Raw genomic sequence first — 23,797 nt, 5'->3', positions numbered from 1 at the left:
CAGACAACCACAATGTAACTATTCGTCTGAAGAAATTGACGATGGATTTAATGTAGTATCTACGTTGTTCTACGTTGTTTATCGTGACTTTGTATCTATCGTTAGGGTCGTTCTTTTACGATCAATACATAGTCAAAGATCATGTGATGTTTTGGGAAAAATTAAAGTTGACGATGTTGTGATCAAATATAATCATACTGAACAAATTTAAGATACTAAAAAGTGACAGCTTTAATCATATGTAAATTGTAATTTGTAAGCCAAAAGTAGCTTTTCATCATAATATTAAAGGAAGAGACAATCATTAATTCTTATAAACATTGATTTTTTTATTGTAGGTTTAAGAAACAATCTTTCAAATGTCCCTATTCGAAAAAATCGAAGATGTTATTTCATTACTTTAACTAACCTACGAAAAACAGTTTTGTGAAACACTGATAATTATTCAAAATTCAGATTTCATTTTACTTAGTTGGAGTGGGAAACTTTCGGAGTCCGAAAAGTTTTTATTTAAAAGAGAAAAAGGAATACAATGTGTTTATAGAATGATTAAAAAATAAAGGAATTATTTTACACAGTATTACACATTTAGTTATGAATTATAATGTAAAAAATCCAGTTCAATTTCAAGATTATATTTTTTATTGTATTGAAATTGAATAATTTCTGGAAATTTGGTATATATACACATATATATTATATATATATAAATATAGAAAATTAATATGAGCATTCAATTCGATATTATAATGAGGCCAGAAATCCGCTTGGATGCAAAATGGCTCAAAACAGATTTGAAACGTATTCTGTATCGAGATGGTTTAGCTGAACTTTGGAATGAAATGGTACGAGATGGAGAAATTGTGGGTTCCTTTAGCGATGGCATAGTCAATGCTGCAGGCATAATAGCTAGAAAAGGTATGAAAAAGAATAATAAAAAAGATTTATTAAATTAAGATTAATCATTTATATTAACTGGTTACATACTGTTTCAATATATTTAGGTGAAAGTGGTCATTATTATTGTAACATGGGTGTATTAGCATGTCCTTGTTGCAATGGAATTTGTGGTCCACAGCATGGTTGCAATTGTGGACCTTGCCAAAAATTAGATGAAGAAGAAGCAGCAAGAACAAGTGCATTTGTAGAAAAAAGTATATTAGCTGAACACATAATGGATTCTTGGCTTTGGGGATCTCAGCCTTGTAAAGAATTTTAATATAATCTAATATAATCTGTAAGATTTGTATAATTTTCCTAACATTTTAACCATTTTTCAGCTATTTGCGATTTAACAACATGTATTAATTTACTAATCAAGGAGCAAAGAAAATTATGTTATGAAGTTGCAAACAGTACCTTGTCTGCTACTCGATTAAGACAACGTTTGGTAGTAGCAAGACGATATTTTACGGCTCTTTCTCGTCATAAACCGCAAGAAACTACAGATATTTCAACAACATTAAAACCTACTGCCAAGTTACAAAAAATGTACAATAATCAATTTTAAGACTAGAATCGTTTAAATGTCTTATATATCTTGAATATTACAAATATCCTTAGATTACAAGAATTATATGTGTTTAAACGTGCGCGATTTGATTATAAATTGGTGGTTATTAATTATATAATTATAGTTTTAATAGTTCTTTATATATTCTTTAGAATATATATATAATGTTGATGTATCGAAAATATAAATATTGATGTGATTTTAGCGTAAGGCCGAATGAGAAGCCAACATTGGGTTTAGCGCGCGTGGGATCTCGTGCAGCGTTAAATTTCTCATTCGCATATTTAAGACGGGCTTGGCGATCTGGAGAAGATGTAGAATTTTGCAGCGAGCTTTTATCCGAGTCGTTGGAAGCCTTGCAATCATTACCTGAAGCTACGCTTTTTGACGAAACTAATGTTTCTCAAGTATGGTTAGAAGTAGTGGAACGATCAGCGAAATTTTTAAGACAAGTTGTTACAGGGTATTTATATTTTTTTATCATATTACTTATTATATTATTACTATTAATTTATTTTTTATGTTTTTAGTACACATAATTATATTTTTAGGGACATTGTTAGTGGAAGATCATGGTGTCCTATTCCAATAGCTGATCAGCACACGGCTCTTTGTTTGTTATTAGAATTGGTGACACAAAGAGCTACATTATCAAGTTTATTAGATTCTGTTTGTTTGTTACTTCATCTAAGTGGTAAACACAAACATCAAGATAATCGGGTAATGCCACCTGGAAGCACGGCACCGTTGATACCATTATTGAGACGATTAAATATGATACCAGCTTCTAAGTCAAGACGAACAGACACAAATATTGCACCAGGTCCTTGCGAAGTTTTACTGAAGTATTTGAGACTTCCTGAAGATGATTCCACGTCTGTAGATTTACGAAAAGCTGCTGTTATAATAATGTGCAATCTGAGTAGATTAGCTGCTCCTCTCCTGCCTCCAATTATCACTGATAGATTCCAGAAGAATCAGAATCAAACGTTTCAAGAAGTTCTAAGTTGGGGAAGCGGAAAATTAAGCAGTGGATCCTCTCCATTTTATTGTGATGCGATTGCAGAGCTTGGGATCAAACAACTTTGTTGTACCGAAAGAGCTCTGATGATTCTTTCAATTAGTGGAAACGTTTACATGATGTATTACGGGTCAGAAACTCAATATCCCCAAAGAGTATACGGATTTTCAGAGAAGCCGGTTACAATGATCGCCTCTCATTCCGACGGTACACACTATTTAGCCTTAACACAAGATAGTTCTGTTTATTCGTGGGGGAATGGTGATGGTGGACGATTAGGTCACGGAGATAGAGTATGGTATGATGAACCAAAACTGGTCGAAGCACTAGTTGACAAAAATATTACATTCATAGCATGCGGAAGTACGTATTCGGCAGTTCTTAGTTCGAACGGTGAATTGTACACATGGGGAAGAGGAAATTATGGAAGGCTGGGTCATGGAAATTCAGATAACGTCTTGATTCCTACGTTAGTGACCGCTCTAAACGGACACATGGTTGTACATGTGGCATGCGGTAGTGGAGATTCGCAGACTTTATGCGTCACAGCGTCTGGTATAGTATTCTCGTGGGGTGACGGGAACTATGGAAAGCTTGGTAGAGGAGGCTGCGATGGATCTAAGACGCCAAAGATAGTTGATAAGTTATTGGATATAAACGTGGCAAAAGTGTATTGCGGTGGACAATTTTCGGCAGCTTTAACTGCGTATGGTGAAGTTTATACCTGGGGAAAAGGAGAAGGTTATCGGCTGGGACATGGTAATGAGGAACATATTAGATATCCGAAAGTGATCGAGGTATTGAAACCAAAAAAAGTGAAAGAATTATGTGTAGGAAATTTTCACGTATTGGCATTAACAGAGGATCAAATGGTATATGGATGGGGTAGAAACGATTATGGTCAAATAGATCCGGCATTGGGCACTGTTGTGCCCGAACCGACTCTTTGTCCAACGTTATCCGGCAAGAATATAATTGGTTTAGCTTGTGGACTGACACAAAGTTTTGCGTGGTGCACATCAGCTTGGTCAGTGGCGAACAGAGTAGCTTTCGTTGTGGATATTTGTGAGGAAACTTTCCGATTGTTGGATACGTTATTGAACAAGGTATGCGAAGGATTGCCAGGCACACGGCCACCTACCCAGGATCGTGAATGTTTAGCGGTCGCAACGTTGAATTTGATCCGATTACAATTACACACAATGATAACTCATAACATCGATAGCAAATCAGTCGGATTATCAAATACTCCATTATTAAGCTCGTTGAAACAACGATGTGTTACGCTCGCAAGCAGCTCCGGCATTCTAGCTACTATCCAAGAAGCAGCTCAAGCCGTTTTACAGACTGGTTGGAGCATCTTACTGCCGACAGCGAACGAACGTGCAAAAACATTATCGAATTTCTTGTCGAAAGCGAACTGCAGCAATTTTGAGCAAGTAAATGCTGGCAACGGTCAGCAGTTCATGGCAGACTTGTTAGTTTCTAGCCTAATGGCGGACGGTGGCCTGGAATTAGCGTTGAAGACCGCGGTGAAGGCGGAGACGAGCGAGCTTGCCGACGAGAAGGAATTTCTCGCAAGTAGTAACGTGAGCAAACCAACCGATACGAAACAAGCAAAAGAATTGAATTCAGAAAAAAACAACACGAGTATATCGTTGTTACAATTGGTGAAACAATTGATCAAAAACGGCACATGTATCACGCAGTCTAGGTTACTGCTCAGTCAACAATATCGTAGTCACGAGGAATCGCAAAGAAACGATAACTCTCCAAGTTTAAATCTTCTTTTAAAATTTCAACGATTACTAATTGCTCAAGTATACGAGTGTATTGATGACGTTGGAACGAAGAAGTTGCGCGATCAAGAAATGCTTGGTGCGGAGTCTCTTTTAAAGAAATATCTCTCGCAAATTTGCATTCACATAATCGAAATAATGTCGTTCGCAGCTGAATTAGCCAACACCAGCATCAAACAGTTCGTATTCGTTAGTACCGTTCTAAGAGGCGACATTGTAAACGTTTTGTTACCCGAACTGATTACTTGCCTTATTTTGTTGCAACTTGACTATCCATTATTACTTTTAAATATGAATTGGATGGATGTAATGGCACCGATGTTGGACGCGCTCGATCGATTCAACAAATTGGTGCCAACGATAGAGAAAAGCGAAACGGACGATCTTTCTTGGCCAGGCATCATAGCCCCGCAACATGGCAATAAAATATCTATTTCGGATGAACCTTCGACCATTCGTTGGGCTGACTTGGAGAACCACAATCGCGATGGCGGCCTTTGGGTGGTAGTAAACAACAACGTATATGATATTCAAGATGTTCGATTTGACGGAAGATCAAATTCGTTGGAAGGTCTTCAAAGAACCGTGACTAACTGGGATGTTAGCTCCGGTACCGAGACAAACATGTCATCTTCTCGTGGCCAACTACCGCGAACCATGATGGATTCTTATTTCGTTGGGCATTATTGCCATTCTGAGCCGGAAAACACTGAGATTACGATCGACGTGACAGACGTATGCTCTTGTTTACTTGACACGGAAAGAGCTTTAGGTTTTCTTTTAGGATTACACTCTCATAGGATGCGGCAGAGTTTACCGTTACAAACTGCCGAAGAGGAAGCCGGTCGCTGGTTAAATGCGAACTTTTTTCGAGGTGGATTGCAAATCTTACAACCACCGAATCCTTACGAGGAGGAGAAAGGAGAAGCTAGAAGTAATACCTCGACAGCCGCGAATTCACCGACGGAACCTCCCCTTCCTATCCGTACCAAGAATGAACTGCAAAAGGAACGACGAGAGGATGATCGAGTTACGACATTCATTTACGCCCTAGCCGAGACTCATAAAACCGATGCTCAAGTGCATTCCTTCCTAACGATAGTCGACAAATATTCGAAAGCGAATAATCTTTTAGCGCATACTGAATTTTGCGGCGATCACCCGGTGGAGGAAGTTAGCCGACTTTTAATGGCGGTTATATTAAAGCATCTTGCGCTGGGTTATCAGGCGATAAACCTAATCGATCATCAAGAAACAGGAAATGAAAGCTGTCCGAAACTTACCAAACAACTGGCCGAAGTGATTAGAGCGATTCATCAAACCAAATGGAATTTAATCAGGATCAGACAACAACAGAATAGAAGTTACAAGGAAGTGTGTGCTCCAGCCCAAGAGAAGTGTAGGTTTCTTTTGCACGAGGTGAGGTCCGCGACTAGTTATGAGATTAAAGGGCTACAGGATTTAAAGTTATTGTACACTGTTGCGAAATTTCGGAAAACGGTCAAAACGATGATTAGGGACATTCGAAAGAACAAAGATTCCACGCCGAGCAAGCCGGAAGACATTCTAAACGCTTCGATTCAGAATGCGAAATCGAAAAACAAATCCGACGAAGATACATCAATCGTATCGGCAACAACGATGATGACGCCGGTAACGATGACGATGGCAACAACAACCTCAACAACGACTATAACGTCATCGACGATAATAACAACAACGACAGCGGCCATGATAACGACGACGTCGACGACGATGACGACGACGACGACGACGACGATGGCAACAACGATGATGACGTTAATGACAACAATGACGACGACAACAACAACGTCTACACAAACGCCAACGGCAACGCCAACGACTACGATGACTACGTTAACACAAATGTCAACACCGACATTGACACTAAGCTCGATCTCGATTCCGAGTTCGACTCAGAAAGAAACGAGCGGCAAACAGTCGCTTGCATCGCCGAGATTAGAAAATTTATCAGGTAACAAGAAAACTAAGATTACAGAAAGAATGAGACAGAAAACTTTGAATATCGATTCAAACGAATTGATGGTAAATATCATAAATTTTGTGATCACCGAGGACGGTGGAGACGTAGAAACTCTACGTCGAGCCATGTATTGTCAGATGCAGCGGGCAAAATTACGCGAGCAAGGAATCCTAATGATGCAACAATTGCTGAAGAAGGATTATTTGATAACATCGGTAAAGTATTCGTTGTTAAACGGTTGGCTCGGCCTATCCCACGAGAATAAGTCTTTAGTTGATGGAATAACGCATTGCCTCGAAAACATTCAGTCAGTAACACCCTATCAGAAATCGAAAATTATTCTGGCCGAGGCAGAAGTAACTTCTTGGGCGGTGCAAGCTTTGCGAGCGTACGTTGTTCAGGCAGAATTGCCGAGCAATCAAAAACCAGCGAAAATCAGCGATAAGAGCAGTTTGAATCAAGGAATGTACACTTGGCTGCGAAAGTTGCCTAGGGCAAGATTTTTGTTGACTATATTAGGCATACTAACCAATTATCAACATGCAAACGAAGTCGGATTATTAATAAATTCTGGTTGTGTTTCGAGTATTTTAACATTACTCAGGCAGATCGGACCATCGACATCCACGGAGACGGACGCAGACGCCGAAGCGGACGCGGATGCGAAACCAAAAGACGCGCCGGTGACGGTTATATACGAGGACAGTTTGGAGAGGAGCAAACCGCAAAGCATTCAACTGACCGGTAGCGAATTGGCGGCTATGATGAAAATTGGTACAAGAGTGGTACGCGGTGTAGATTGGAAGTGGGGAGATCAAGATGGTCCTCCACCGGGTGAAGGTCAAGTGATCGGAGAACTCGGCGAAGACGGCTGGATTCGCGTACAATGGGACAATGGCACCACCAATTCGTATCGTATGGGGAAGGAAGGAAAATACGATTTAAAGCTGGCCGAACCGCCAACACCGCCAGAAACCGACAGTGAGAGTGATACGCCGCACAATCTGGCTAAAAACAATAAAAGAAACGATTTGTTGGACATGCACCCGACCACTTGTCTAAAATCCGCCTCCGTTACCGTACTCCGCGTTCTTTTATTCTGTTGCGGCATCGAGGCTGATCGGGTCACCCCTTCCGCTATAAAGATACTCGCCTCTGTGTTACTCGGTATCGTATCTGCTGCGTACAAGTCCGAGTTTAACGCGCACTCTCAGCTCGCGCGAGAACATCACGAAACTTGGGCGACTCTTGGCTCGTTGAGAGCGATCGCCAAGTCTACGGAACTCTGTAAATCTCTGAGCACCAGGGCCTGGATCAATTTCCTTTTGAACATAATTGCCGAACAAAGGAATCCTGATTTGGAAAAACAGATAATGGCGGTGCGTCTACTCACCGTGGTTTTACCATCTTGGTCGGCCGACAATCCTATCCAGATGCCCTTCCTTGAAAAAGTCTTCCGTATATTGGGACATATTGCTCTTAGCTGCAATCTGGGTGTTTCCTCAGAGCTTTATTCAAATAAATGTCGCGTCTCCTTGACCGCTTCTCATAGTTCCACCGTGGTCGAGGAGCTTGTTTCGCTAACCAGATTTTTGCATTCCCTCTCAAAGTGGAACGCGACCGTGAACGCTTTTCTCGCTTCGAAGCTATCACTCGCCTCGGACTTATTAAGCGACGGCCCACTCTTTCATATACAATTGAACGAGAACGGAGGCGAGAATAGCGTAAACATACAGGATACGGTGATGGCGGCTCTTATCGTCGTCGGAGGTCTCGACGATAGACCGAGGATCGGTGGTTTGGTTGAAATTGACAGACAGGTCGGTACCATATGCAAATTTACCAAACATTCGAAGATTCTCGTACAGATACATGATGAAACGAATGGTGACGCACGCAAGAAGATTCTGTTTTTCAGCATGAAGCGACTCTGCGAAAAATTCCGTTTGGATCGAATGCCCATGCCTGATTCTTTCGTGTCTACTTGGGCTAATTTGTTGTTAGGTCATCGGGGAATGGACAAGAGACCGAACGGTATGCCGGTAATAGCTGGTTCTGTGAACGCATCTATTCTACGTAATCAACAGCAACAACTTGCTGCGTTGAACGCCGGGAAGGCTTTGTTGGATTATCAGACGAAATTAAGAAAGATACTGAAATACGTGATTGACAGTAATAACAGTAGCAGCAATAGCAATTGCAGTAATGGTAACAACAACAATAACAGTCATAACAACAACAACAACAACAATCACCAGCACAACCATCACCATTATCATCACCATCATCATCGTTATCATCATCATCATCACTATCATCTCCATCATCATCATCATAATAACGGACACATCGACGAGGAGAGTGGTTGCGACGTGAATGGCCGGCAATGGGACAAGGACGCAATTAAATGTGCTATGGTCACTGTTAGTTGTATCGATCAAGTCGATGCCGATCACGATGGAAACAACGACAACAACGACGACGGCAACGACGTGGAAGAGAATGATAACGAGGAGAACGATGACGATGGTAACGACGACGAGGAGGAGGAGGAGGGTGAGGACGATAATATCATAGCGAATATAGGCGACAGTAGCAGAAACAATGGTAATAGTAGCAACAGCGATAAAAACAAGAACATCAACAACAATGACAAGTTTGAGAATGTTGGAAGCAGTAATCGAAACCATGAGCACGTCGAAGGTAATCTCGTCAACGGAGACATGGATGGCGAAGATAATTATATAGATGGCACGAATAGCAATGTCGATGGTAGAGGAGACGGTCGCACTAGACGGACGACTCTGTTCCAAGAGATGTTAATACGAGCTACGAGACCGCAACCATTGAAGCCGATATTTAAACTTAAGGAATTGGAAGAGGCCGCTCTAGCGGTTTCTCAATATTTAGCTTCCGAATTGAGACATTCACCGATTCAAGGAACGACGACTACAATGACAACGACAGCGGCGACAGCTGGGCCGGGAATAGGAGTGGGAACAGCATCAACATGCGGTTTGGCGTCTGCGTCTGCATCAGCATCAGGAACGGCTATGCCAACGACAGCAGGTCCATTTTCGGAACCAGATTCTCCCGCATCCGATTGTTCCTTGGTATCGTTGACGTCTAGTCAAAGGAAACATTGCAGAAGTAGTGGAAGGAAAAGTCCTCCGCCGATGAGTCCTCTTGTTGCGCAACTGACGGAAATGGGTTTTCCAAAGAGGAGCGTGGAATTTGCGATCAAAAGTTTGAGCACGGCAGTTGGGCTCATCACGGCAGAAAGCGTGGTGGCCTGGCTCCTTGAAAATCCTGACGCAGCATTGAGTGATAGCGAAACGTTATCCAGTGTATATGGGTTATCTGATCCGGAGGATTCAACGAGCGAAAATATCGATGAATCTCCGTCGACGCACGACGCTGTTTCTTCTTCGATGATACCGCCGAATTATATGAAACGTTCCGATTTCTTGTCAGTTGACGAATACGCGATCTATGTGAGGGATAATCTAATACCGGGTATGTTAGTACGGTGCTGTAAAAGCTACGAGGAAGTGGAATACGGCGACGTTGGTCAGGTGATAAAAATCGATCCGGAAGGTTTACACGATTTGAATGTTCAAGTTGCGTGGCAGCGCAAAGGCGGTACTTATTGGGTAAGGTTCATCCACATAGAACTTCTTGGTCATCCACCAGCGATACCAGGCCCAGCCACGCTGAAGATTGGTGATAAAGTGAGAGTGAAGGCTTCGGTGACCGTACCTAAGTATAAATGGGGTACGGTGAACCATCAAAGCGTCGGAGTGGTTACAAGCATAATAAACAACGGGAAAGATGTGTCGGTCGATTTTCCGCAACAAAGCGGTTGGACCGGCTGCGCGATAGAAATGGAGCGGGTCCCCTCCTGTCACCATTCAGTCTCGTGCAATTCTTGTCACCTGTTACCGATATCCGGCCCGCGATTTAAATGTAAGTATTGCGAGAGTTATAATCTCTGCGAAAACTGTTTTTATACGAAACGATGCCACCGACACGGATTCAATCGAATCGTGGAGCCAGGTTCGGCGGCGGTATATGCCGGCAAGCCGGGAAGGTATCACAGGCAAGACTACACGGAATCGTCCCTGATCGACGACTGGTCCAAATGTATACGAACATTGAGCGTTTCCTCGCGAGAAAGTTGGGCGACTCGGCTAGTCGATGGATCTGGTCTTTACTGGCAGAGTTGCGGTTCTCAGGGAAAGCATTGGATTCATATGGAAATGTTGCCGGGCATACTGGTGCATTCACTGAAAATAATGGTGAATCCGCAAGACAGCAGTTATATGCCATCGCTGATCGCGGTAAACGTTGGCGAGTCGTTCAATAGTTTGGTAGAATTGGCGACGATCAGCGTACGGCGTACTGACACGAGCGTTCTCTTACTCCAGGATACCAAAGAATATTACCCTTGCATCGAAATAGCGATCAAGCAATGCCGAAACGGTGGGATAGATTGCAAGATACGCGGCCTTCAAATAATCGGCAAGAGAAAAATGTTTGAGAATCACTTGGCAACGTCCGTTTCATTTCTGGCCTCGGATTGGGAGATCGTTCAAGAGCAGATGAACTTGCAGCATGGATCCGAGCCACCGCCCCAACATTCGGCCGTCTACGTCTGGGGATTGAATGACAAAGATCAACTTGGCGGACTGAAAGGATCGAAGATTAAGTTACCGGTTTACAGCGAAGTTCTCTCGAAATTAAAACCTATTCACATCGCCGGTGGCAGTAAAACTTTGTTCGTGGTTAGCCAGGAAGGGAAACTGTACGCCTGTGGAGAAGGAACTAACGGTCGACTCGGCCTCGGGGATGACAGCAACGTGTGCGAACCGAAGCTCATTCCGTTCTTGAGCCAGTATATGATCAAAAAGATGGCTGTACACTCGGGTGGAAAGCACGCGTTGGCCCTCACCCAGGACGGTAAAATCTTCTCATGGGGTGAGGGGGAGGACGGCAAGCTCGGTCACGGGAATTCTGTTTCCCTGGATAAGCCAAGGTTAATCGAATCTTTAAAGTCAAAAAGGATACGTGATATCGCGTGTGGGTCCGGACACTCGGCTGCGATAACAAGCAGCGGAGAGTTATACACCTGGGGACTAGGGGAGTACGGAAGATTGGGCCACGGCGACACAGCCACGCAAATGAAGCCGAAACTGGTACAATCTCTAGTCGGTCAGCGCGTGATACAGGTCGCGTGCGGTAGCAGGGATGCGCAAACAATGGCATTAACAGCCGACGGATCGGTATACTCATGGGGTGACGGAGATTTCGGTAAACTGGGTCGGGGAGGCAGCGACGGTTGTTACACGCCCTTGTTGATCGATCGGCTGAATGGTTTGGGAGTAGTGCAGATCGAATGCGGAGCTCAATTTTCCCTGGCATTGACGAAATACGGAGAGGTATGGACGTGGGGCAAAGGCGATTACTTTCGACTTGGTCACGGAAACGATCATCACGTTCGGAAACCAACGCTGGTCGAAGGACTTCGTGGAAAGAAGGTAGTACATGTGGCTGTTGGTGCTCTTCATTGCTTAGCGGTTACGGACACTGGACAAGTATACGCTTGGGGTGACAATGACCATGGTCAACAGGGAAATGGTTCGACGATCGTTAATAAGAAGCCATCACTGGTGCATGAATTGGACGATGCGAGAGTTAATCGGGTATCTTGCGGCTCCAGTCACAGTATTGCCTGGGTCTTGACCGATCAACCGGCGACCAACAATCAAGAACCTGTCATGTTTCCAACTGAGAAAGATCCACTTGGTCAAATATCGCTAACATTTAAAAGCATTGTCAACCACGGTACGGATACAACGGATTCGAACGGCTGCCCAGTACCCTCTTGCTCCACAATATCGTCTACCATTCCCTCCGCGAACAGCGACGAAATTACCAGTACCGGTGACACGATCGTTCACAATTCCGGCCAATCCTGCGGCAACAGACCTTCTCTCTCGAGCATCATTCTCTCGCTAGAAAGTAACGTAGCGAAACAACAAGCATTGCAACACGTGATAAACGCTCTTCGTATAATACAAGCTCGAATCATCGTAGTGACAGCATTGCAAAGTCATTCGACGTTAAAATCCAACACTGGCAATACCGGTGGCAATGTGTACGGTATTAATATTGGAAACGGTGGTACAGTAGGTTGCTTGGTGAGCGAAGTGCCGGCGCCGGACGGAACTGTTACCGTTGGGTCGACCAACATCACCTCAGGAAGTAGTCATAGTCACGTCTATCAGAATGTGGGAGACAGCGCGCAAGGTGGCGGAGAAGCACCAGCGAACGCGGCAGAATTGGTTAATCTGGTAAACAATAGTCCGCGAACGAGTCCCGAGTCCGAAGATTATCCGTTGGCGGCGGTGTTTCCCTCGATGTCCAGTTCGGCCAGTTTATCTTCGCGTGCTTCAAAAATGTCAAGCAGTGCGATGAGCGTGATCGCGGCTACTCTCACCTCTAATGCTCAAATAGTTGGTGAAGGATCCGCCGCAGATTCTAACTTGGATGATTTTACATGCACGTTGACAGAGGAGGACGCCAGAATGCTGGTCGATCTTCTAAAATTGGCGGTTGCCAATAGAATATGCAGAGGAGCGAAAGAGACGATATCTTCGGTATTAATCGCACTAGCAAAAACAAACCATTCGATTCGTAGTATGGTGCTGGAGCTTTGTATCACTGAATTGGAAGATACGGTAGTAAATTCGAGTAATAGAAGCAACGTACCTCAACCGGTCGTACAAGAAAGTCCACATCCGTACATAGATGGTACCACGTTGACCGGGCATGTGAAGGTACCCGGCGCTGAAGCTCTTAGAGTTGAATTCGATCGACGTTGCTCTACCGAGAGACGTCATGATCCATTGACCATCATGGATTCCAGCAATCGAATACTAGCTGTGAAATCCGGCAGAGAATGGAGCGAGTGGGCCGCCGAGATTCGAATCTCGGGCGATGAGCTCAGATGGAGATTCTCCTCGGACGGATCGGTGAACGGTTGGGGATGGCGATTCACTGTCTATCCTATACTCGCGAGTCTTGCACCGCATGAGCTAGTCTCGGACAGGGCTGTTCTATCACAGCCAGCTATCGCGCTTGCTGAATCTCTTTTGGACAACACCCTGATCACCTTGGATAGGAATATCGCCACTCGATTAGCTGCTACCCTGGCTCAGTGTAGTCAACTGAGCGTATTATCCGCTCAACAACGAATGTGGGCGTTAAAAAAATTGCAAGTCGTTTATACTAGTGGACCGGGTATACGTCCAGAAGTCGCGCTTTCTTCGCTCCTTGGCTCTTTACCTCAAGCATTACTCAAACAATACACCTATGAAGATCCTTTGGTCCGCGGTGGAAAGCAATTGATGCACAGCGACTTTTTTAAGGTTCTTGTCGCGCTTGCCTGTGACCTCGAATTAGACACGATGCAATGCTGCTCGGAAATTCACAAATGGTCTTGGTTCCGAAGGTATTGTCTATCGGCACGGGTCGCTAAGTCTCTCGTAAATCGGACACGCCTTCCAAAAGCGTTTTGTCTCGAAGTTACCAAAAGAATTAACGAGATGATCACGGACGGAGAGGGAAATACCAAGGATCATGAGAGTCACGAGTTATTCAAGCAGGAACACGACGAGCAACTGTTACAGTGGCTGAACCGCAGGCCGGAAGATTGGACATTATCGTGGGATGGTTCCGGAGCAATTTATGGTTGGGGACATAATCATCGTGGTCAATTGGGTGGACTTGAGGGAGCAAAAGTGAAACTACCTGTCCTCTGTGAGAGCTTGTCCGCGCTTCGACCCGTTCAGCTCACCGGTGGAGAACAAACTTTACTAGCGGTCACTGCTGACGGGAAGGTCTATGCAACCGGTAAAGCTTCTTTATTTTTCTTTCTCCTCCTCTGATCTAACTTCCGCTCTACTGAATCTTATTATTTGTCTTTACGGATAGGTTACGGCGCCGCCGGGCGTCTAGGTATCGGAGGGACGGACTCTGTTATGGTACCGACTCTTTTAGAATCCATCCAACATGTTTTCGTTAAGAAGGTGGCCGTCAATTCAGGAGGTAAACACTGCCTTGCTCTAAGTTCTGAGGGACACGTTTATTCTTGGGGAGAAGGAGACGACGGAAAATTAGGTCATGGAAACAGGTTGATGTACGACCGACCGAAATTAATCGAAGAGTTATTGGGGACCGAGATCGTTGATATAGCTTGCGGTGGCCATCATAGCGCAGCAATCACGAGTGCCGGTTGGCTTTATACTTGGGGAAAAGGTACAGCAGGGAGTCAGGAAAAAAAGGATACTAGAACAAGAACAAATGAAAAGATAAATAGAAGCAAATCAAAACGTATGTATAATCCAAGCAAATATAAGATTTATCGATTACAGGTCGATACGGACGATTAGGTCATGGAGATAGCGAAGATCAATTAACACCCAAACTGGTCGAAGCTCTGCAAGATTACAAGGTGATCGACGTAGCATGCGGAAGCGGTGACGCGCAGACTCTTTGTGTTACCGATGATGATAACGTTTGGAGTTGGGGCGATGGAGACTATGGAAAATTAGGTAGAGGAGGTAGCGATGGCTGTAAAATTCCAATGAAGATCGAATCTCTCGCAGGACTTGGTGTTATTAAAGTTGAATGCGGCAGTCAATTCTCGGTAGCTTTGACAAGATCGGGAGCAATATATACATGGTAAGGATCCGAATCATCGATCTTTCGACGACGATTTTGATTGGTTCGTCAATACATTTCAACTATCTCTCTTTTCTCGTCTTCCCCTTCCCCTCCCCTTTCATATCCTTCGCATTGTTCTTAAGCAGTTAAACAGTGGGTGATTAAATTTTATACATAAATAGGGGTAAAGGAGACTATCATCGTTTGGGTCATGGAACAGATGATCATGTTCGAAGACCACGTAAAGTAGCAGCCCTTCAAGGGAAAAAGATCATCTCGATAGCAACAGGTTCATTACATTGCGTAGCATGTACCGATAAGGGAGAAGTTTTCACATGGGGAGATAATGATGAAGGCCAGTTAGGCGATGGAACAACAAGCGCACTTCAGAGACCAAGACTGGTCCATGCGTTACAGGGTAAAAAGATAACTCGGGTTGCTTGTGGCAGTGCTCATACTTTAGCATGGAGTACAATGAAAGCTACTCAAAGCAGAATGCCTGCTACTACACCAATGGAATATGATTTGGTAAAGGATTTACCTTTCCCTGTGTTACACAATCGATTAGTACTTCTCCATCATTTTGCCGAATTACTTTGCCCATGTTTGCCAATGTTCCCAATCACCGGTCCCGTCAGCTTGAGTAAATTGGCTCCTATGTTAGTATACAGCATTAAAGAAGCAACTTTTCGTAAAGTGGTTCAAGCAACAATGGTTAGAGATCGACAACACGGGCCAGTAATAGAATTAAATCGAATACAAGTAAAACGAGCCAGAAGTAAAGCTGGATTGGCGGGACCAGATGGCATTAAATCCGTTTTTGGACAAATGGTCTCTAAGATGTCTTTGTTAACGCAAGATGTGCTCTTCTTTCCTCATAGGGTCTGGAAAGTAAAGTTTATCGGTGGGTTAAATATAATTTTACTATTCGATACGAACAATGAAAAAGAAAAATATAGAACAGAAAAAAGAAGTTTGAGAACTAACAAAAAGTACAGATTAATATATACCTTAATAAGATCGTCTCACATTCTCAACAGGAGAAAGCGTAGACGATTGCGGTGGTGGTTATAGCGAGAGTATAGCGGAAATATGTGACGAATTACAAAATGGTTCTTTACCTTTGCTTATACCAACGCCGAATGGTCGAGACGATAACGGCACTAACAGAGATTGTTTTCTTCTGAATCCAATGGTCGATTCGCCATTACATATGAACATGTTTCGATTTCTTGGAATTTTAATGGGCATAGCAATAAGAACTGGTAGCCCATTAAGTTTGAACTTGGCAGAACCTGTATGGAAACAGCTCGCAGGTATATCCTTAACACCTGCGGATTTGACCGAAGTTGATAGGGACTATGTTCCCGGATTATTATGCATCCGAGATATGGAGCCTGATGAAAAGGTATTTCAAACTCTTGAGATGCCATTTTCCACACCGTCTGCTGTAGGACATGACATACCTTTGTCCAGCAGGTATTTACTTTATCGTAAATATTTTTTTTTATTCCTACTTGATGATTCATTTACTTTAGCATTTATCTATATAGCTTTCATTTTTTAATAAATATATCATCGACATCGATTCTTCTTTTCAGATATCGAAAAATTACTCCAGAAAATAAACACGAGTATGTCCAGTTGGCATTAAATTATAGATTACACGAGTTTGATGCTCAGGTGGCTGCTGTTCGCGAAGGAATGTCAAAAGTTATACCTGTACCCTTCCTCGCGTTGTTTAGCGGACCTGAACTAGAAACAATGGTTTGTGGCAGTCCAGATATACCACTTACTTTATTGAAATCTGTTGCAACTTATAAAGGTATAAATATCAACGATACATTTACCGATACGGTTAAATTTTCTAAGTTTCAATCTCTACTTCTGCTGTTTTAGGCATTGAAGCCACTGCTCCTTTAATACAATGGTTCTGGGAAGTAATGGAAGAGTTCTCCAATCAAGAAAGATCTTTGTTTCTACGATTCGTTTGGGGTAGAACTCGTTTGCCACGAACAATTGCCGATTTTCGTGGAAGAGATTTTGTTTTACAAGTAATGTCAAGTAATTTTTAATACCTTTTTACAATTGTTTATTTGTTATTCTTACTTTTTCTAATCCATTTTAGGTAATGGATAAATACAATCCACCGGATCATTTTCTTCCTGAAAGTTACACATGTTTTTTCCTCTTGAAAATGCCAAGGTATTCGTGTAAACCAGTATTGCGACAGAAATTAAAATATGCAATACATTTTTGCAAAAGCATCGACACCGATGAATATGCTAGAGTACAAGCTGCGACCAATTCAGACACCGAAGAAACGGACAGCCTTGCTAGCGAAGAGTACATATCGCTTTAATAAAATTGATTCTGCAATTTTTTTTCCTTACAATTAACTCTCTAATCTCTTCGATTAATGAACAAAGTTGGTTACCAATTGGTAAAATAATAATTTCTGTAAGCCAAAGGAAAACAACATACATCACTTTCCTCGTTTTTATTTCGATTAAGTGTAAGAAATATTTTTGCTTGTAAATTTGTGTAATTTAGATTTATTAAGCGTAACAACTGTACCACACTCTCTCTCTTTCTCTCTCTCTCTCTCTCCTTGTCTTTCTCTCTCTCTCATAAATACACATGCGTGAATTATTAAAAATGTATTATAAAAGCTGTATTACTTGGCATCGAAGATACTCTAGAATATTACTAAATTTGACATATTTATTATTACAAACTATAATATTTAATATATAATTTTTCATATATACATATATTATTTGTATGCCTGCGTACACGCAATCTTTTCACTTATTTATTTATTTTGTATTTATATTTAATATCTGTATGATTGAAAGACTGTGTGTATTTATGTATGTACTTTATATATATCTATGTACGCATGAGCATACTGACATTTGAATTACATTGTTGTATATCTTCATTTGCCTTTTATAATTGTTGTTATGAAAAGACAAGAATAAGAGTTACGAACTAATTGTTATTACGGAACACGTATGGTTGGTTTACGTTGAACGATATTTTTGAATAATATTTAATTTTACTTATTAAAGAAGTAAGAGATATTGTGGAAAGAATGCTACTTAATAATATCATATTATTAGATACATATGAAATTTCATTAAATTTGATTCTATTAAAGATCATTTTTGCATTTTGTAAGACTAAAATATAATCATAAATAATTCTCATTGCCTTTGTTAAAGAGTATTTATAGTAGAAATAAAATAAAAACGATTTATTTGCGTAATTATTAATAATAAAGAATATAACAAAAGTTTCATTCTTTCCATATAATGATAATTCTTATATCATAGACAAACAAGCTAATTAATCGAGGTATTTTATATTTTCATATCAATTTAAAAAAGATGTATTACTTTTTAAATTCTTTCTATATAATTGCACATCAATACAAGAGAATCGTCACTGAATATTGTAGAAGATTAATGAGTATATTTGTTAATGTGAATTGATAAATGTGGTCATTAAAAAGATAAAATACAAATAGAACGGTTTGACTGTATGGAGTGTATCATTGGGATAATGTAAATTCATACTGTTTCTCTTCATATGAAAAACATGTTCCATTTAATAAAGCACAAGGTATTTGTAGCTGTTTGTTTTAGTTCATATAGAAATTACTAAGATTCTAATAAATTATTTTCAGTTTCATAGAGTGTGTATTAATTACACAAAATCAGTAACAAGAACACTGAATTTATCATCCATAATACAGTTACCAGATTATGCAGATGTTGTAATAGTAGGTAAGTAACAAAATTCTCTAAGTATTTTACGTCCTAATGTTCAAAATAACTTACACGTTAATGTATCACTTTCAGGTGGGGGTAGTGCGGGTTGTAATGCGCTTTATCATTTAGGGAAATGTGGCATTAATGCTGTGCTATTAGACAAATCAAAATTAATGTCTGGTACTACGTGGCACACTGCAGGTCTTACATGGAGTATACGAGGTCCAAGTGATGTTGAAATGGAATTATTAAATACAACAAAATGTATTTTTAACTCCCTAGAAAAAGAAACTGGAATAAATCCAGGATGGATAAACAATGGTGGACTTTACATTGCACGTTCCAATGTAAATATTCATTATACTGGTTTCCTTCTCCTCTTCTTATTCTAGATAATTATCCATTTAATGTTACTATTACTGTTATTGTTATAATTGTCATTATCATTAATATATTTTTGTTGTTATTAGCATTTAATACTTAACATTATTTACATATTACAGGAACGTTTAAATGAATATAGAAGGCTAGTTACTGGCTCAAAAGCTTTTGGTATTCAAGCACATTTAATTTCGCCCCAAGAAGCAAAAGAATTATTTCCCTTGTTAAATGAGGACACTATTCAGGGAGCATTTTACTCTTCAGAAGATGGAGTTATTGACCCGACCATGTTAATTAATGCTTTGACAAAGTCAGCAAAAAGTAATGGTTGTCAGGTAGTAATTATTTAATAAGTCTCCTTTTTTTTTCTTTTACAAATAAGAGCAATAATCAGAAAAAGAAAAGTATACTAATGAAGTTATTAAAATTGTTTAGATTATCGAAGATTGTCCTGTTATGAAGATACTCACAAAGGAAACTATTAAGAATAATAAAAAAGTTTACGCTGTAGAGACGCCATATGGAGTCATAAAAACAGATGTTGTTCTCAATGCTGCTGGAGCTTGGTCAAAGAGTGTAGCAAACATGATTAATATGAATATTCCTCTAACACCAATTAAGCATGCTTACATTGTTACAGAACCCATAAAAGGATTGCAGAATCTTCCAAATATTAAAGATCCTGATGCGAGTCTGTATTATCGAATTCAGGGTAGCTCAATAGCTATAGGTGGTTATGAACAGAATCCTATTATATTATCATCTGTGAGTCTACATTAATTCATTGTCACTTTTAACACATAATCAACAAGTATCTTAAATGTATCCAAAAAAAGAATCAATTTTACCAATATTAATCATATTCTTTGTTTACATAAAAGGCTCCAGATCATTTTTCATTCTGCCTCTATGAATTAGATTGGAATATCTTCAATGCACATCTAGAATCAATGACTCAATTGATTCCTAAATTATCAACAGTTGGAATAAGAACTACAATATGCGGACCAGAAAGTTTTACTCCCGATCATAGACCAATTATGGGTATGAAAAAATACCTTTATATATATATATATATATTACACCTTTTATTTCTTATTCTAATTTTCAATTCTCCAATTCTAATTTTCATTGAATTCAAAAGGTGAAGATCCAAATTGTTCTGGATTCTTCTACTCTTGTGGTTATAATAGTGCTGGAATGATGTTGGGAGGTGGATGCGGAGAACAAATTGCACATTGGATAATTAATGGTCGACCAGATAAATACATGTTTAACTATGATATCAGAAGGTGGAATTTATCATTTATTTTTTTTTTTGTTTTTTTTTTTTTGTTTCAATCTTATCTGATCATATTAATTTTATATCTTTATTTGATTCATAGATTTTTACCAGAACAAAGAAACAACATGGTCTGGATACATGAGAGATCTCATGAAGCCTATGCAAAAAATTACAGCATTATATTTCCACATGATGAACCATTAAGTGGAAGAAATCTTAAAGTGGATCCTTTTCACAGTGTAAGATAAAAATAGTTATGCATAGTGTTTTTTATTTAATGACATCAATAAATAAATGTTCTACTGAATGCATCAGAAAAAAACAAAGCATTCTTATTTATTTAATGCACTGCAGTTACTTGTCGAAGAAGGTGCTGTTATGGAGGAATGTCAAGGTTGGGAACGTCCTGCATGGTTCTCTTCAACTAACAAAGTAGAAATTCTGTCATATGATTATGGTGGACATTATGGCACAGCAAAGAATCAGAATGATTATTATCGTACAATATTAGAAAAAGAATATAGCTTTAATTTCTCGCCATGTAACGAGATAGTAAGCTATTGAAATTAAAATATATTTAGAAAAAGAAAAATAAAGGTAAGGAGAAAAGAAAGTTATCAATAACAAATAATTTTTTGTTAGATTCGGAAAGAAGTTCTTGCTTGTCGTCAAAATGTTGTTTTGTTTGACACATCTCACCTTGGAAAATTTTATATTTGTGGACCTGATGCTCAAAATACGGCAGATTATTTATTCACGGCAAACACGAATTGCAACTTTAATAAAACAATTTACACTTGTATGCTGAATCATGCTGGAGGAGTCGAAACAGATTGTACAGTTACAGTTTTGGAACCTGGCTCAAGTGGAATTGTAAATCCGATATTTAAAGAAAAAGCCTTTTATATTGGTAAATTAATTTTTAAGTAAAATAGTATTAAAATAAATTAATGTTACTATCGCGAATTACGAAATAGCAATGTCTTACTTTCGTTGTTAGTCTCAAATGGTATTTCAATTTATCATACATGGGCTCATATGAAGAAAGCAATAATGGAAAAGGGCTTTGATGTATCTTTACATGATGTTTCTGAGCAAATTGGTATTTTATCCGTGCAAGGACCTAATAGGTACGGTAATATATACATTTTTATTATTCAAACTCCAGTCTATAAATTAATGCATCTACTTATAGTCGAAAAGTAATTGAGACATTAATTGAAGACGAGATCTCAGATGAATCTTTCAAATATTCAACTACAAAACTGGTAAAGATTAAAAACGAAACGATACGTTTAATTAGACTTAGTTTCGTTGGTGAACTTGGTTTCGAATTACATATTCCAAAATCATCTTGTCAAATAGTTTATAAAACATTAATAAATTGTGGTAAATCATATAATATAAAACATGCCGGTTATCGAGCACTGCATAGTCTCAGTTGTGAAAAAGGTATGTGACTAATTTTAACTAATTTACTAATGTATATGTTATTAATATGATTAAATTTTCAGGCTACCTTCTTTGGGGCTTAGATCTTAGAGCAGATGATAATCCCATTGAAGCTGGACTTGAATCTATTTGTCGCAATACTGGAGAATACTTGGGAAAAACAGCTGTCGATCGATTGCGAAAAATTGGTATCAAAAAGAAATTGGTGCATATTTATTTAAACAGGCATGTACTATAACATTATTATAAAAGATTATTATAAAATACAATTTTCATGTTCAATTTTGATAAAATAATACTAATAACATATATTATGACAGCACCGTTCCATTATGGGGAATGGAACTTATTTACAGAAATAATTGCCTTGTTGGTTATTTACGTAGAGTAGAACAGGGATACAGCAATGGAAATGTAATTGGGCATGGGTAAGTAAGATAACATTGAATGTAATAATAAAAAGTTATAGAACTAATATTGATTAATATTAGGTACATTAAACATCCAAACGGGGAAAATGTAACAAAGGAATTTCTAGAAAGTGCTAATTATGAAATTGAAGCTATGGGGAAACGATACACAGTAGATCTTTGCTAAGGAAATATATTTTATCTTATTAATAAATTATTATTTTAATATATGAAAATACAATTTTCAAGTTTAAGAGATTTTTAAAAATTGAAATATTTGTGTTTTTCTAATATATCTATAATTATCCTGCTAAAGGATTAGCATGTATAGTTACACTGTTAATTCGAGTTTCTGTAAGCGGTCTGTAATTTTTAGGATTTACTGGTAATTTTTCCAGCTGTTCAAGAGTTTCTAAACCATCTATTACCCTAAAAGTAATAACAAATTCATTCATTAAATACATCAAATACTAATTTATTATTTATGATTTAAACACTAAAATAAATTAGAAAACAAATTTACTTTCCAAATAAAGTATATTTCAAGTCCAAGTGTGGTTGAGGTCCATATGTTATAAAAAATTGACTTCCATTCGTATTTGGACCATTGTTAGCCATAGAAATCAATCCTCTTGCATTATGTTTCAATTCTTCTTTAAATTCATCTTCAAATTTACGATTCCATATCGATGTTCCACCTTTACCAGTATGCGTAGGATCTCCAGTTTGTACTATAAAACCTTTTATATTTCGATGAAATAAACAATTGTCATAGTAATCGCTAGCACACAAAGCGAGAAAGTTCTGTAAAATAAATATGTAACCTTAACACAGTTATGTATAATATAAATAATTATTATGAATCTAGGAAGTGTAAAAAGTTCTACCTCGCACGTTTTTGGGCATAATTCGCAAAATAATTCTATTTTTATATCTCCAACGTCAGTATGTAAAGTTACGCTCTGTAAATGAAAATTGCTGATAAATTATTACCATTTATGTATATTAAAGAATATGCAATTTGTAACATTAATAACAAAAATAAAAATAACACTCGCACCATCTTCAATAAAGTGATCTATTAATTTGCAAAAGAGAAAACATATCATTTGTTATGGTATGCATTCACTATACTATGCGTCAATAAAAAAAAGTGAACGTACATCGATACGTATACATATCGACAGCCATGTTGAATTTTATAGAATTACCAACGAAATCAAGTGTATGAATTTATTTCGAAACGAAATCGAATCTTTATTAATATATCAATTTAAAATAAAATGTAGGAGGATATAAAAAAATAAAAAATACATATCTATGAAATAAAAGCGATATATTTGAATTATTTGTCAATTATATGGAATATATTTGATGAAAAATAGACAAATATTTGTAATCAATTTGACTTTGGTTTAAAGCGGCAAG

General features: G+C 39.1%; 3 protein-coding genes across 5 annotated transcripts; 2 read left to right on the top strand and 1 right to left on the bottom strand.

The window, feature by feature from the left end:
• The first annotated feature begins 108 nt into the window (after positions 1-108).
• On the top strand, positions 109-18,009 carry LOC126916382 (E3 ubiquitin-protein ligase HERC2). Of its 3 annotated transcripts, none has more exons than XM_050722129.1 (13): positions 109-241; positions 339-918; positions 1,005-1,205; positions 1,281-1,491; positions 1,719-1,976; positions 2,065-14,252; positions 14,334-14,657; positions 14,774-15,083; positions 15,248-15,969; positions 16,106-16,544; positions 16,667-16,890; positions 16,965-17,119; positions 17,194-18,009. In XM_050722129.1, exons 2-13 carry the CDS (start codon positions 726-728, stop codon positions 17,425-17,427), a joined length of 15,459 nt encoding a protein of 5,152 aa, XP_050578086.1. In that variant the 5' UTR covers positions 109-241; positions 339-725; the 3' UTR covers positions 17,428-18,009. The 3 variants fall into 3 exon arrangements, with proteins under 3 accessions (XP_050578086.1, XP_050578084.1, XP_050578085.1); XM_050722127.1 differs by having other exon boundaries at positions 110-255; XM_050722128.1 differs by having other exon boundaries at positions 120-248.
• A 486-nt stretch (positions 18,010-18,495) lies between these two features.
• Positions 18,496-23,236, top strand: LOC126916392 (sarcosine dehydrogenase, mitochondrial). The gene is made up of 15 exons (XM_050722169.1): positions 18,496-18,692; positions 18,757-18,856; positions 18,932-19,188; positions 19,345-19,557; positions 19,658-19,987; positions 20,104-20,266; positions 20,367-20,514; positions 20,608-20,746; positions 20,862-21,059; positions 21,150-21,417; positions 21,508-21,637; positions 21,703-21,959; positions 22,022-22,184; positions 22,280-22,387; positions 22,451-23,236. Exons 1-15 carry the CDS (start codon positions 18,660-18,662, stop codon positions 22,554-22,556), a joined length of 2,613 nt encoding a protein of 870 aa, XP_050578126.1. The 5' UTR covers positions 18,496-18,659; the 3' UTR covers positions 22,557-23,236.
• On the bottom strand, positions 22,547-23,589 carry LOC126916417 (peptidyl-prolyl cis-trans isomerase-like 3). Its single transcript, XM_050722223.1, has 4 exons — positions 23,430-23,589; positions 23,257-23,331; positions 22,893-23,173; positions 22,547-22,798 (listed from the first exon to the last, which is right to left on the bottom strand). The coding sequence occupies exons 1-4, from the start codon at positions 23,430-23,432 to the stop codon at positions 22,672-22,674; spliced, it is 486 nt and encodes a 161-aa protein (XP_050578180.1). The 5' UTR covers positions 23,433-23,589; the 3' UTR covers positions 22,547-22,671.
• Between the last annotated feature and the right edge of the window lie 208 nt (positions 23,590-23,797).

Source organism: Bombus affinis, chromosome 5, assembly GCF_024516045.1.
Source record: "Bombus affinis isolate iyBomAffi1 chromosome 5, iyBomAffi1.2, whole genome shotgun sequence".
Classification (NCBI taxonomy): Eukaryota; Metazoa; Arthropoda; class Insecta; order Hymenoptera; family Apidae; genus Bombus; species Bombus affinis.
The sequence above is the reverse complement of the archived record's forward strand: the minus strand, read 5'-3'. Positions and strand labels throughout refer to the sequence as shown.